A 15,890-nucleotide genomic window follows, 5' to 3' on the forward strand; every position below is an offset into this window, starting at 1 on the left:
ATAAGGATCAAAGAGCTAGAAGCCATTGAAAGTCAGCTGGAAAAGACAGAATTCACCCTAAAAGAAGATTTAACTAAACTGAAAACATTAACTGTGATGCTGGTAGATGAACGAAAAACAATGAGTGAAAAATTAAAGCAAACTGAAGATAAGTTACAAGCTGCTTCTTCTCAGCTTCAAGTGGAACAAAATAAAGTGACAACAGTTACTGAGAAGTTAATTGAGGAAACTAAGAGGGCACTGAAGTCAAAAACTGAGGTGGAAGAAAAAATGTACAGTGTAACCAAGGAGAGAGATGATCTAAAAAACAAACTAAAAGCAGAAGAAGAGAAAGGAAATGATCTCCTGTCCAAAGTTAATATGTTGAAAAATAGGCTTCAATCATTGGAAGCAATTGAGAAAGATTTCCTTAAAAACAAACTAAATCAGGATTCTAGTAAGTCCACAACAGCAATACACCAAGAAAACAATAAGATTAAAGAGCTCTCTCAAGAAGTAGAAAGACTGAGACTGAGGTTAAAGGATATGAAAGCCATCGAGGACGACCTCATGAAAACAGAAGATGAGTATGAGACTCTAGAGCGGAGGTATGCTAATGAACGAGACAAAGCTCGATTTTTATCTGAAGAGCTGGAGCTTGTTAAAATGGAACTCGCCAAGTACCAGTTAGCAGAAAAGACTGAGTCCAGCCATGAACAATGGCTTTTCAAAAGGCTACAAGAAGAAGAAGCTAAATCAGGGCATCTCTCAAGAGAAGTGGAAGCACTGAAAGAGAAAATTCATGAATACATGGCAACTGAGGACCTGATATGTCACCTCCAGGGAGACCATTCAGTTTTGCAAAAGAAACTCAATCAACAAGAAAACAGGAACAGAGATTTGGGAAGAGAGATTGAAAACCTCACTAAAGAGTTAGAGAGGTACCGGCATTTCAGTAAGAGCCTACGACCTAGTCTCAATGGAAGAAAAATCTCTGACCCTCAAGTATTTTCCAAAGAAGTGCAAACAGAAGCAGTAGACAATGAACCACCCGATTATAAGAGTCTCATTCCTCTGGAACGAGCAGTCATCAATGGTCAGTTTTATGAGAGTGAGGACCAGGATGAGGATCCTAATGAGGAGGAATCTGTGCTGTCCTTCAAATGCAATTCATCTATTCCCTGTCCTGTTAACAGGAAGCTGTGGATTCCTTGGATGAAATCCAAGGAGGGCCATCCTCAGAATGGAAAAATACAAACTAAACCCAATGGCAACTTCGTGCAACCTGGAGATCTAGTCCTAAGCCACACACCTGGGCAGCCGCTTCATATAAAGTTACTCCAGACCACGTCCAAAACACAGCCACTCTTGAAATCACAAGTCCAACCACAGAAAGTCCTCACTCTTACACAAGTACTGCGGTAATACCAAACTGTGGCACCCCAAAGCAAGGATAACCATCCTCCAAAATGCCTCCATAACACCAGTGAAATCCAAAACCTCTGCCGAAGGCCTCATGAATTTAGAGCAAGGCATGTCCCCAGTTACCGTGGCAGCCTTTGCCAGAGCACAGACCCCAGAGTCTAGTGGTTCTATAACTCCAGAAAGGACAATGTCACCTATTCAGGTTTTGGCTGTGACTGGTTCAGCTAGCTCTCCTGAGCAGGGACGCTCCCCAGAGCCAATAGAAATCAGTGCCAAGCACACAATTTTCAGAGTCTCCCCAGACCGGCAGTCATCATGGCAGTTTCAACGTTCAAACAGTAATAGTTCAAGTGTGATAACTACTGAGGATAATAAAATCCACATTCACTTAGGAAGTCCTTACATGCAAGCTGTAGCCAGCCCCGTGAGACCTGCCAGCCCTTCAACACCACCGCAGGATAACCGAACTCAATGCTTAACTAACGGAGCACTAAACAAAACAACCAATAAAGTCACCAGCAGTATTACTATCACACCAACAGCCACACCTCTTCCTCGACAATCACAAATTACAGTAAGTAATATATATAACTGACCCTCATCCAGTGTATACTGATATTATTGCAAAGAACTCAACCCTCTTTAATAATCCCTCCACATCCCCCAGAGACTGACTGAACTTGTACTTTGGGAAGGTTTGTGCATGAACTATTCAAGAGTATCTGAACTAACTGTTGCCTGCATAGTCATATCAAGTGTGCACTTACTGTATATCTTTTCATTTACATAGCTGTATGGAAAACATGTAGTCTGCACTTGTATAAATACATCTTTATGTATTTCATTTTCCATAACTCACATTAATTTGATTGCAACTTGTTTTGGTGAAATACTTTAACATTATAAAGCAGTAAATAATTTGTTGTTTTTACCATTGCTTGCTGAATTTTCTTTGGTCATTTTGTGTTAAATTTTTGCATGTACAGTAGAATTTTATTTCCTGTTCATAATGTCTATTAATTCTTCCTGAAAAAAAAAAGAACAAACAACCTACTTCCCATTTACAGTCAACTTTTGATCATATATCAGAGGAAGTGAAAAGTTTAAATAAATAAAAATTTATGTCTCTTTGATTTCAATGTGAACGATAAGATCTCTCAGGAGCAAACTTAGCTTCATGATTGAGATGTGTCTCAATGTCTTTGGGGCCCAGCACAGTGCTTGGCATGTGTTAGGAACTTAATGTACTGATAACAACTGAATAAAATAATATTAAATAATTAGCTTTTGTGAGCACATGAACTGATGGTGAAAGTAAAAAGATTTGAAATGTGCCAGGAAGCCAGAAAAAGCACATTTGGAAATACAAGTTACCTTGACAATCAAGAGTTGACTGTATTTCTACCATAGATGAAAATCTCCATAAAATATATATGCATACATTCAAACCAAGAATCAGCTACTATGACATATACTCTTGAACATTCTACTTCAAAGCAAAAATGTCATTTTTGTTCCTTTTTCCTATTCAGTTCCCCAAATCGTTTGGATTACTTAAGGTAGGTGGCTCCCCACCTTGCTTGTAAGTGGGCTGCCTTTAGAAGCTTTCAACTTAATTGTGTCTTTTTTTTAACCTCAAGCAAATAAAAGCCAAAGAAAGTTACAAACACCAGTTATAGAAAAGGAATGTTTTAAAAAGATCTTCAAGTATGTTAAGGATGTTTCTTCTGATTATTGTTATGCCACTTAAGCCACTTGTAAGGTAGGTGATAAAATCTCATCCAAGGCAGCCTTAAAAAATCTGATACCCAGCTCATGGGAGTCTCTGAGCATAATCCATACTTCTGTAGCAGAGAACAACTTTCAAAGGAACATTTTAAATTATAAATCTAGTCCCCAAGTCAAATTCCAAAGAGATGGTTTCAAAGTAACTCATTACCATTTTCCCTTTTCCAACCTCTTGTTAATTTAGTATCGTTAATGTTATTGCTAGTTATTGATTTTAAATACAATTCATTTAGACACTCAGGCAAACTATAAAGATCTTTAGAAGTAAAAGAAATCTTTCACAGTTACCCTCCTTTTCCCTGTAAAATCAGTTTCATGATAGCAAAGCAAGGATTTGTTGACAGAAACACTTCCATGGTGATGAACTATAACACCAATGCTGTGGGCTTGCATCATCATTAAATAAATTTGGATGAACGTTTAGGCTAGTGATGAATGAGAAAGCTTCTGTTTAAACACATTTATCTTGGGAATCGGCAGTCACCCAACTGTATTACAAAATACATGATGGCCTAAATGTTTTTCCAAACTATTTTTATTTTTAAGTCATCTTGGGCTAGAACTTTAGAAGGAACTGAGTATTTCATTTTACATATTGCAAAGTAGACGTTGATAATGCTGCTGTACAAGATGTTTTTCTAGATAATAATCAAGAGAGGGTACTGATTTTGAAGGGTATTGATCAACTGACCATAAAATTATTAACAGAAACTAGAAAGAATTAAAGGACAAGGTCTTTCCAGGGCTTCCCAGCCTTTGTCACATAATGGCACAAACAGAAAAATTGTTTCCATGGCCCTCGGGGAAATGGATGAAGAAACAGAGATGATCAGCCAAGGACCCCTGTCACCACCAGGTTTCCTCTGGCTGCCCCAGTTCTGAGGGGAAGATTGACTCTTGACACACCTGTAATTAAGAGAGTTTGAGAAGCTCTGGGCTATTTATTAGTCCTTCCATTTTATAAGGATTCAACATTTTTATCCTATGTGAGCCAGGGCAATTCACTACAATAAAGTTCATACCACAAGTCCATCATAATGCACAGATTCTCATTTACCATCTGTTCCAGATATTAACTATAAACAGACTTCCCAAGTGATTAACATTATTGGATTTACTGAACTTTCAAGGAACCAATCTCTTTTTTAGATTCCTGTACTGGCAGGATTACTTCAGTATAATAATTCATATCAGCATCAATATTTAGGAGCACTGTCAGATTAATAACATATACAGATTATTCAAAGTGCTACTAATTAAAGCCTATTGTAAAGAGAGCATCATTTCTAAGAGAAATCATTTCTATTTCTACAAAATCATCCCTAAAATCACATTCTAGATTTGTAAACTCTAATTTAAAAAACAATTTGTTTACATCTGTGTGTGTGGTTACAGAGCTTACTTTTTCACCCACATATAATCACAGAAGAACCCTGAAAACTAGGAAGGAGAGAGGAAGTGACACTAAAAAATCCTGGTATGAGACATGTGAGGGTGGAGGGTTGCATTCTTGGAAAAAAGGCCCAGGAGAGGGTCACAGAAGATAGATTGCTTTTATATACATCTGAAGAAAATAGTATCTTCCTTTCACTGGTCAAAGTCCCAGTTTCAGAACCAAGCTTCATTTCACTCATCTCTCTTTCTCTTTAACTTTTTGAGCTGTGGCATCCTATCAGATTTGAATGATTTTACCACATTCTTCTTTCCGTTTATGAACAATGGCAAAACTTTCCCTTCAAGGATGCACTATTCTCTGGAGGTACTGATGAAAATAAAATCATTGTGCTCACTAGAAGGACAATGTACATTACTGTAGTTGGATCTTTACATATAAAGGAAAGTCTCTATGCTTGTTCAAGATGATGACTGGATTCCACGAACTCTGGAGGTCTCTGTAACTACAGTTCACACTGCCAAGACATTCTATGTGGGGTCTTTAGGACATCTAAAAGTTCATTTTATCCTTAGGTTGCACTGTGAGATGGCCATAAAAGAGATATTTAATTAACATTTCTCAGACTTGTAGCCTAAGGATTCTATAATCTTTTGACTGAAATACAACTCTACACAAAAACAAGTTTTTAGTAGCTTCTTTGATTCTGAATCTTTACAAAGCCAGTCTCCTTTGAAACTTGTTAAACATACTTGAACAACAATAAAATCCTATTTAGAAAAAAAGAGATACAGGAAAAATTTTTTTAAATAAACTTGTTAAACAAAGATCTTTATAAACGACATTCTAGTTTCCCTACACCTTGCTTTCTATTAAGTTTTTCCTCCAAAATAATCATTTTGCTTTGGAATCCTAAGAGGAAAAAAAAATCAGGTAACAATGCATGGTCCAAAACATTAAGATAAGTATCTGTTAAAATAAAATCCAAGATACTTGTAAGAGAATCCTGGACTCCACTCAAATCTATCAAATCAGAATCTCCAAGGGTAGAGGCCCACAAAGCTGAATTTTTAATAAGGTTCTCCACTGATTAGTATTGCACCCTAAAGTAGGAACTCCATTGTTTTTGCAAATTCTATATTGATAAACATTAGTAAATGTGTCCCGACTCTGAGCTCACCCTAATCATAACACCTGTTCCAGGAAATGTGACTATTCTGCCCTCTGGTGGTGGGCACGACAAACAGAAGACTTGTTCCTCAGGTTTTCTTCAAAAGAAAAGCTCAATTAAAAAAAAAAAACAAGCCATTTTATTGGGAGGGAAGGTTCCCAGTGTTATAGCTTAGGAAAGCATAGATGCCTGAATCCTTAACAGAGCGGTAGCAGGCTGTCTGACACCTTCAAGCTCCGTTTCTTTCTCAGGTCCCAGGCCTTCAACATAAGCCTACAGCATTTCTTGGTAATGGTCCAGAACACACATTAAGGAGAGCAGTTTGGATGAACCGAAACAAAGGACTCCATTCACCTCAGGCCACAGTGAAGCAAATGCAAGAAAGAGCAAAGAAAACAAGTAGCTCATTAAAGTCTACAAACCTTAAACCCCTTTAAAATTCATTTTCATTTAGATTACACTCTAAGTCCTTTCCTTTCCAAATGATGGACCCTTCTACTCTTCAAACTCAGTCAAGCAGGGTAAAGCTTTCATGCAGCCGAATATCTGAGAGCAGCATCCCCAGAAGGCAATGCTGTAGGATAAGGAATCCTTAGGGAGTTCAGCAAGTTAACTGGCCAACACTGCTAAGTACTTTATAATTTGATAATGAATTAACACTGTTTATATGGCAGCACACACAAATCTGTCAACGTTCCATCAGGACACACAGTTTTACACTTAGAAAGGTACCATAAAAATAGACTCTGGCACTGCAATCAGCTATCCTGGGGATAATACTATTGTGTCATTTTAAAGTTTCACTTATTTTTTCCACAAAATTATTGGGCATGAGAATAAAATTTATTTGATTATTTGAGACAATTTTTTAAAGCCTTAAATTAGTTTTATGTTTGTGAGCTCCCTTCCCTCTCATAACCAAATGGCCCTATGTGTTTTTAAAATTAAATTTTTTTTTCAATTACAGTTTCTATTCAATATTATTTTGTACTAGTTTCAGGTGTCAGCACAGTGGTGGACAATCATATACTTTACAAAGCATTCCCCCTGATATTTCCAGTACACACCCGGCACCATACATAGTTATTATAATATTATCGACTATATTTCCCATGCTGTATTTTACATTCCTGTGATTCTTTTGTAACCTCCAATCTGTACTTTTCCTGCATATTTTTTAAGGTTACCAGGATAACCTTTTTTTTAATCTCAGAGTTTTGTTTTTGTTTTCATCTTTGAATAACTAACAATGCATATAGGCCTAGAAAGGCTGCCTCACTCTCTGCCGTTCCTCAGGCCTCTGAAAATGCGGAGTGGGATTACTAATTGATGTACCACTTGTGTCTCAGTGACATGCACAGTGTCCCAACACTCAGTATCTTCTCCTCAAAGCCTCACATGGACACAAATGATCAATCCACTGATCATGATATACCGAATTGCCTACCTCCTGCCTAACACTGGGGCAGATTATTATGGAGGCAAGAGATTCATTATCCTTGAAGAGCTTATTAATCTGGGCAAGGAAAGGAGACATGAAATTAGAGCATCACATAATATTTATTCAAGTGGCAAACTAAATTTCCTGCAATAAATCTAGAGATTAAGAGGGACTACAGTAGATTAACAAAGCTTCATTTGGCAATTAAGACTTGAAACTGGGCAAGGAAAGAGTTAGGTAAGTGGAGTGATGGACAGGGTTGTGGGGGTGGGGGGCGTGCATCTGAGACCAGCAAACAGAAGATCAGGTTCCAGTTTGTGCCTTTTCCAGTCAGCGGTGGGGTCCTGAATAAATCATTTAATTTTTGTGAAATAAAGAGAATTGGACTTGGTGATCTCTAAGATCACATCTAATTCTAACTCAATGATTTCTGAACTGTCTTCAAGTCTTGCCACTCTCCTTTAATAGTTTAAAAATTCCCTTGGGAAATAAAGTTGGGGCATAAATAAACCAATTACCTGCATGAGTCTCTTTCCTTTCAGAAATTAAATTTCTCCTTCCTCATTTTCCAGATTGTAGGTGTTTTAACACTACGAGATGGTCTCTAAAGATTTGTTTTTTTCTCTAAGAGTCTATGAATTAACGTCCTTTTATCTTCACCAGATCAGCTCCCTTTTTTCATTTGAGCAAAGTTTCTCAGGACTATTAACAGTTTGAGTCCAGTGATTCTTTGTTGTGGGGGGATGTCACGTGCAATGTAGGATGTTTAGAAGCACTTTTGGCCTCCACCCACTAGATGCCAAGTGACATCCCCCAACTGTGACAAACAAAAATGTCTTCTGACATAGCCAAATGTCTGGGGGGCAAAATTGCCCCTGGTTGAGAACTGCTGTATTCAGAGACAGACAAAACCGACTTTATAAACCAGTTTCCTCCTTTATATTACTTGCTGTGGAAAAAATTGACAGCTCACTTGAAATCTCTTATGTCTGGTGTGTAGAGATGAGAATCTTGAATATGACAAACATAAGCCTCAAAGCAAATTTAAATATCTGCCTTGAAGATTATAGTTGCATAAAGATTGTTTCTATTGACAGACTGACCCAAGCTTGTGAATATTTAAACATCTATATTTGTATTAAGACTCCTGTACCTTTGTCTCTTTCAAGACACCATATTAAAGCTAGACTTTTCAGATGAGCAAGAGAGCTGACAACCAACCACCTTTGCCTTAAAGGAGGAAAAAAAAACGATGTTGGAGGAAAAAATGATTTTCAGGAGGATTGAACCAAAGAACTTAAGAAATAACTCTCTGTACTATTTTACAACCTCTCTAAAAAGTCCTTTTTGAGGAGTTTTAATTCCCTGTGTATTATATTATAACCATCACAGGCATGAATGTCCTCGTCTTAGGATACAAGTTTATTCATTCTCAACAAGTACCTACAAGATTAAACTGCATATTTTATGATGTACCCTAATATTACCCATTACTATGCTAGGCAGCTTTGCAGATATAAGATTAGAATTGAAAGTGGAGTTGAGGACAACCTTAAAGGTAATTAAGAGCACAACACAGAAAAAGGAAAATCATACTATAGTTACTAAGCACTGTACTATAGGAATCGGGGGCAGGTTGCTCTGGGGCAAGGTATGGGGGTTAGATTTCAGGAACAGATAATATTTGATCAGGGGCTGGGGAATGAAGAGACAGGGAGAGGATGAAAGGTATCCTGGGAGATGCCCACAGAGCAGAAGTGTGAGGGCAAGGCAGGAGAGCAGAAAATCAACATTCAAAGAACAATGAGCAGGACAGTATGGCTGAAGTTGAGATGGTTGGGACAGGGGTAAGGCTCAAAGGGCATAGTTCTGTCAGGTTGTAAAGGCCTTGATACAGTGCTAGGGAGTGTTCTGTGTCCCCAGAGCAGGCTTCTGGGCAGTGAGACCATAAAACAAAGGGGAGAAAAATTAATCCTTTATATCAGTGGTCCCAACATCTTTGGTACCAGGGACTGGTTTTGTGGAAGACAATTTTTCCACGGACGGGGTAAGGAATGAGATGGTTTCAGGATGATTCAAATGCATTACATTCGGGCTCATCTCATGCTGTGTGGCCCAGTCCTAATAGGCCACGGACCTTACCTGTCTGAGGCCCAGAGGTTGAAAACCCCTCCTTTACACAACATTAGTTCATTCCACAACAATCCTATAAAGTGGGTATTATCCAATTTTCAACATGAAGAAATTAAAATTCTGAGAAGGAAAATTGTACCAGATCATTGTGTTAGCATGTGACAAAATGAAGTATGAACACAGGTCTCACTTCATTGTTCCATTTCTCCTTCCATGGCAACACTCAGAATGCCCTAAAGATAAGCAAGGTTTTTCCTTTTCTGCTCCTCACTGCTCTACATGGACAGAATTCTCTTCAATAATTAAGTTACCCACACTGAAAGGTCTGGCTCAAGCTCTCACTTCTTCATAGCCAAGACTGATCTGCCCCCTTCCAACTCCTCCCATCTCCTGGAGGGCACTGTTAGGGTAACAAGAGATAATCAATGTGAGAGGCCAAGCTCCACACAAATGAGCAGGCATGGGGAAGAGGGACCTGGGGATGGGTTCTGTGGACAGGAGATGGGAGAAAGCATGACCAGGGAGTAGCACGAGTCCTCATCGCCAGGGGCTCAGAGTACTAGAGCTGCAGTCAAAGCCCACTCCATTCTAAAGCAAGATTCTATAAGCAGATACTTCTTCAGACACTTCAGGCACAAGTGTCTGAATAATGAATGAGCTTGGACAGTCTATCAAACAGGTGCAGAGCAGGAGGGTACCTGATGGACCTCAGAGGCTGACTGGAAGAAAAGCAACAGAATGAGTAAAGATGATGCATAGAAGGAGCATCACAACCATGCACATCAAAGCTGTAAGTAGGTGGCCATTATATAGTCCTTATACAGACCCAAGACCACCAGAAAATGCAGTCAAGGGATCAAGGTCTAGTCACACAAAGATAATTACCATCAGAGTAGCCCAGAGATGCGGGGGCTGCTGCTTTTATAGGAGCCTAGAAAATTTCCTAGATGGTATATACCCTAAATTAGGGTGTCCATTTCTCAAGCAACATCGTAACTTACTTAAAAAGACTAGTAGTCCAAAATCACTTTAAAAAGAGCATTGTGTATTTTCCCAGCTCAGGGAGAGAAGTGTAAGGGTTCAACCTTGTCAGTCTCCAAATTCTGCTTCCAATTCAGGATTAAATAACTGTAAACCAAGGAAGCATCCCAATGAAATTGCCGTTTTAGAGTCAAACCTTCAAGTTGTTCTCCAATGCAACTCTCATAACAATGAAGTGCATTTAAAAGCCTGATTCAATGCAACAACCTTCCAAACAACTCCAAAAAATTCCTCAAGAATGATTGACTATCCTTCACTGTTAGTGAGTTGGTGGTTTTCCCCTCTCTTAAAAAACACAGAGCCATTTCCTTTTCTGTTCTTTGACTTTCCAATGGAGTTTCTGCCTGAATTCACTGGTATCAGTCAGTTTTGAAGTCACACAAAAGTGCAATTTATAGAAAAGAGTTAATGAACAACTTCAACAGATTCCTAAAGGGTCCATAACATAAGAAACATATAAATACCTGACATTTCCACAGGGCAACAGGGACAGGGTCGGTGGGTAGGGAAACACTAAGAAGGATGACATCTTTCATAAGTGACGAAGCAGCACACTATTTTTTATATAAAACACTTTTTCTGACTATAAGAAATAACATGTCTGTTACAAAAAATTTTGGAAACTAAATGCTGCTAGGACTGCTGCTTTTAGCTTCTAAAAAGGGGAATAAGAGAACTAGGGAGAACAATGGGCAATTATACTAATTTTTTTAGGCCAGCCTATCAACTATGGCCCTATTCCAGGTTTTCTCAGACTGCCAAAGAGGAAGGAAATGTGCTTTGAGAGGGCTATCCTGTGCTTAACTGAACACTTCTGGACCAAGACGTGGCAGATCCTCCCACAGAGTACAAGTTTACGTGTTCTGTCTGCTCAGCACAGACACAATGGCTGGGGGGCCAGCCTGGTCACTGGAGGAGAGAGACAGGATTTCCTTTCCCTCAGCTAGCCAATCAGTGCCTGGATAATGATTCACGTGCTGTGCAGTGTTCAAGTATTGGAAAGAAATGCCTCCTTGGGGGGCTGCTCTCAGAACTGATTACACTCTTATCAGTTAATAAGATCAACAGCCTTGTGTAAGGGATGGGCACAGAATAAGGCCAGACAAAATTCAACTCTCACACTCTGGGAAAGGGATGTAAAAGTACCCAGGGTGGAGAAGAAGAGTGGTAAGTGAAGAAGAATTACATTTTTCTCCCTGGGCTGTCTCAGACACTTACATGGTATCAACAATTTCTCTATGATGATTCTCAAAGCAACATCTTTAATTTTCAAAGCCTACCAAAAAGTTTCACATAGAAGCTCCAACTACATTCAAGCTAAGCATGCACCCAACACTGTGGGGCACTCTCACTCTTTCTCTGCCCTCCCCCTTTTATTTGTGTTACTACTCCCCAGTCCCCAGCCCTCGATACAGATAGTACTGTAAGATAGTTAATACAGTTAATACTACACTGAACCCCTCACTTCTCTAATCCAACCTTCAGTAGTACTGTTAGTAATCTTTCTACAACACTGTTCTGATCATGGCAATTCTCTAGTCCCCCCAAAACCATCATTTACTTAGCACTTACGTTACTAAGTGCCCAGTCCAAACCTTCTACCAGGCCTCCATCTCTCACCTCATCTCCCTTTGAAATTCTGCACATACCCTATACCCTCACCAGCACATGGTACTGACCATCCTCACAAATAACATCACACTTTCTTACCCTGTTCCTATGCTTATGCTGTTCCAAAGGCTGGGATGCTCCTCTCTCTTTGCTCCTCATGTTGAAAACCTACTCCTTAATTCAATGCCATGTACTCTGGAAAAACACTCCTTGTTTTTTTTACAATTCTTCCTCTGAATTTCCAAACGCTTCTCTCCATGCCTCTATTATAGCCTTCATTTCACCTCCTGTTATAATTCTTTGTCACTCTTTCCATCCTATAATTTCTTGAGAGCAAGAAACAGCTATCATTTATTTTTGAAACTCATGTCAATATTTCTCTAAATGTAGTCATTGATCACCTTTATCAGAAGCACCTAGAACTCCCAAGATTTCCAGTGCAGGAAATCTGCATCTTTAACAAGCTCCCTGGGTCACTCCTGGACATATAACATTTCAGGACCGGGCTTACATTACTCATGCTCAACAAGACACACCGGCTCCACACAACACCTGGGTGGCCTTAGCGGACCAGCATTATTCTTTTCGTAGAATCACAGGATGTCAGGACCAAAGGACTTTATAGATAGTATAAATGCTCATTTTTTCAAACAAGTAAAGAATAGGAAAAGACAGAAAAGAGTAGAAAATAATGTCTGCAGGGGTAATTCTAAAAAAGAAAGAGTCACAATGACCAACCAAGTAGAGGAAGGAGGGAAAAGGATGTGTGACAGGATCCTTTTCTGGGCCAGAGGTGGTTAAAAACACAGCCTAGGAATTGGCACTGTTTCAACCACTAGGCTTAGTAATGTATTTCCAATAATTAATCCAAGAGAGGAGGGAACAAGGGACAGGGCAGGAAAACAAGAAGGTAAAATAATTAAAGAAGATAAGTTATGATTATGATCAAGAAATGGGCGTCTTAAGAAGGGATATAAGGAAAGAAGACGAAGATGATAATGTTGACATTATTAACAACTAGCACTTACCTGACACTTTGGATGTGCTAGGGAATTTCCAAAACAATTCCACTTCCCAGAGAACTTGCCAATACGTATTCTAATCCTCAGATATGGACTACAGATGCAGAAACTGAGGTGTGCATAGGCTAACTGGCTTGCTCAAGGACACACAGCTGGTGCCAGAACCAGGATGAAGGCCCAGGTCTATTTGGCTCTGCAGCCTGTGCTCTAGTCACTAAGCTGAGGATGTTGTAATATGTAAGCCTGCAGATGATTTTTAAAAAGTAAATGGGTGCAAATAAAAGAATAAAAAATAAGGGAGAGGTCAGAATGAGAAAGCTAAGATGAAACACTGACAGATGAATAAAAAGAAAGGGGATAAAACAAGGAAGACATGTCAAGGCTAGCATTCTTTATTTTAGCATACTATTTCTACATGTGATGCTATGTGTCTGGAGCACAAAATGGAGCAACTGGGGTTAGGAAGGATTTCTCAAAACTGTATTTCAGTGTTTATTCTCAGATTGCCCTCTCTGCCCATGGTGTCATTACCAGGGAGAGGTTGGGAGGTGAATAGATACAATAACAAACCATGTTATATTGTTTTTCAAAGGCATCAATTTCCTCTAACCCTCACTTCAGAAACCAGACAACTCTTTAATATAAATCATAGCACTGTAACAATATTTAAAACCCAATGTTCTCTCACAGGAGGTTAATGAAAATAAGCTAATCAAATTACACAAGTTTCCTTTTGAAGGGCCTCTTGCCATACAAAACTATAAAATGTTTAGTGATAAAGTTTTACTGTTTAATGAAGAAATTCTGAGAAAAATCAAGAGAAAAACGCCAAAGCAGCTTATAAGATCCTGGGCTATCTGCCAGAGTCATTATCTGTTATTCTACCGCTGCCCCCTCCTTTTTTACAATATTAGCAGTGATTTATCAAACAATACAAAAGACAAAAGAAGAAATAATATTTCAAGGATATTTTTCTCTAGTTTACATTTCCTCCTTTTCATTACCATATCCATCATCATTATTTAGACACTTTCCCATTAAACAGAGATTTAAAAAAACAAAAATACAAAAGACAGCCATTCTGATAACATTCGGCCTTGACCACGCATTCCACAGTTGGGTCCCTGAGGGAGTCAGGCAGCCTTGAACCTCCCCAATGACCACAAATCAAAATGATCTGATCTCTTCAGGAGTCTTGAGTCTTTCTATCTCTAGAGCTAGAGATGTAATGAGGGCCCTGCAGTCCCTGCAGTCAGGAACACTCCTGAGGGAACACTGCTTTCTCACACAGTATGTTGCCAATATATCTCCAAAAGTTCAAAGAGCTTACAAAACTAATTTTATTTAGGAAAAATAAAACATCCTGACTCCAGCTGTTTAACTAGGACCTGATAACTTCCTCATAAATGCTGATTTTGTTCCAGTATATTTTCAGATGTTTGCCCCCCACAATAATGTGAAAGAGTACAAGGATCAGGTAGAAACCAGGATCTAGAACTAAGACTTCAAATAAAACTGAAAATATTTTCACCTTTCTGTACTTCTTTTGGTCACTAAAACTCACTACTATCTAATGACTTACTATAACCAGGAAGTCTTGTAGGTTGCTCAGTTCATTTTACAACCTATGGACCAAATATGCCAAGATTTTAAGAACTTAAGAAATACATCCCACACATACACTTTTCTTTCTATTGCTCTCCAGATAGAACCAAAGACTCCATTTCATTGAACTAAGCATCCTTCAGATGTGTAATTCATTCCAAATCCCAATTTCCATGCTGAACTGAGTTAAACACTAAATTTTTTTTTCTTCTATGAATGAGCTTTCCAACTTCCTTAATCTCCTCCAAGACATCTGCTTTCTAATGAAAACCAGGAGTGTCCAACTCTGAGTAGAACATTCACTGTGTGGTCTTAAGCCACATGCACTTCAATATGCACTTCTTTCAATATGCACTTCAAATTGGGATAGAACTTTCTTGGAGCTATTTGATATAATGTTCTATAAAAATGGTCCAAGAGATGACATATTTTAAAGGTCCATTCCTCATTTACTGAAACATATTGGAGTATAAAATTCATATGAGAAAACAAAAACAAAAAACAGAAAACTCCCAGCATCTTTTTGGTAAGATTTGGGAATGACATTTAGGGTTATTCTAATAAAATAACCAGCCTTTGCTGCCATCTAAAGGTAAAACTATGTAGTAAAATCAGAGTTAAAAAAAAATTAACTTGCAGTGTCAGTGGTGTAGAAACAAGGGAAAACCAATTTGGGCAGCTGGCCCTAACAGTGACCACTACTCCAGGCTGCAGTTCACCAACATGTATCAGCATAGCTTTTTAAGAAAACAAGCCCCATCAATACTGTGTTCCGTGTCAATTGGTTTATCAAACAGACTTCAGTTCTGAATAACCTGTGGTGTTCATTAAAACTTCACACGCCCATATCCCCAAGACAGTGTGAGTCTGTAGGTTCTAAGGTGTGATCTGGGCATGTGCACTGTTTTATAGGCCCCACAGGCGGTTCTGACAAGCATCTAGGAAACCACTGGGCCAGGGCATTTCACAGTGTTAAACCTCCCACATCCAGGTAGGCCAGAGTTCTCGGTGAAAGAAACCTTCAAGCTAACTTCTAAAGGAGGTTACATGGAGGTGTTTCTCAAAGTGTGGCAGGCTGACCAGCTGTATCAGATTAATCACCCTGGGAGTTTATTAAAGTGTGGATTACTAGTCATATCCATAGACAAATGAATGATAATTTTTAGGAGGAAGACACAGCAATTTATAATTTATATAGAACCCCAACATAGATTTTTGTATACTGAATAGGCAAAACTAATCTAAATCTTGACAGAATTAAAAGACACCAAAGAAACCTAT

General features: G+C 38.7%; 2 protein-coding genes across 2 annotated transcripts in view; one reads left to right on the forward strand and one right to left on the reverse strand.

Moving 5' to 3' along the window:
• Nucleotides 1-5,203, forward strand: part of FILIP1L (filamin A interacting protein 1 like) — a 289,091-nt gene extending 283,888 nt beyond the window's left edge. Inside the window, 3 exon segments of the mRNA XM_028505248.2 lie at nucleotides 2-1,306; nucleotides 1,309-1,425; nucleotides 1,428-5,203. Of these exon segments, the coding sequence (XP_028361049.1) occupies nucleotides 2-1,306; nucleotides 1,309-1,425; nucleotides 1,428-1,999 (1,994 nt within the window). The 3' untranslated portion in view covers nucleotides 2,000-5,203.
• Nucleotides 1-15,890, reverse strand: part of CMSS1 (cms1 ribosomal small subunit homolog) — a 382,714-nt gene that overhangs the window by 354,603 nt on the left and 12,221 nt on the right. The gene's annotated exons all lie outside the window — the stretch shown is intronic.

The sequence above is a fragment of the Phyllostomus discolor genome, chromosome 2, assembly GCF_004126475.2.
Source record: "Phyllostomus discolor isolate MPI-MPIP mPhyDis1 chromosome 2, mPhyDis1.pri.v3, whole genome shotgun sequence".
NCBI classification, from domain to species: domain Eukaryota; kingdom Metazoa; phylum Chordata; class Mammalia; order Chiroptera; family Phyllostomidae; genus Phyllostomus; species Phyllostomus discolor.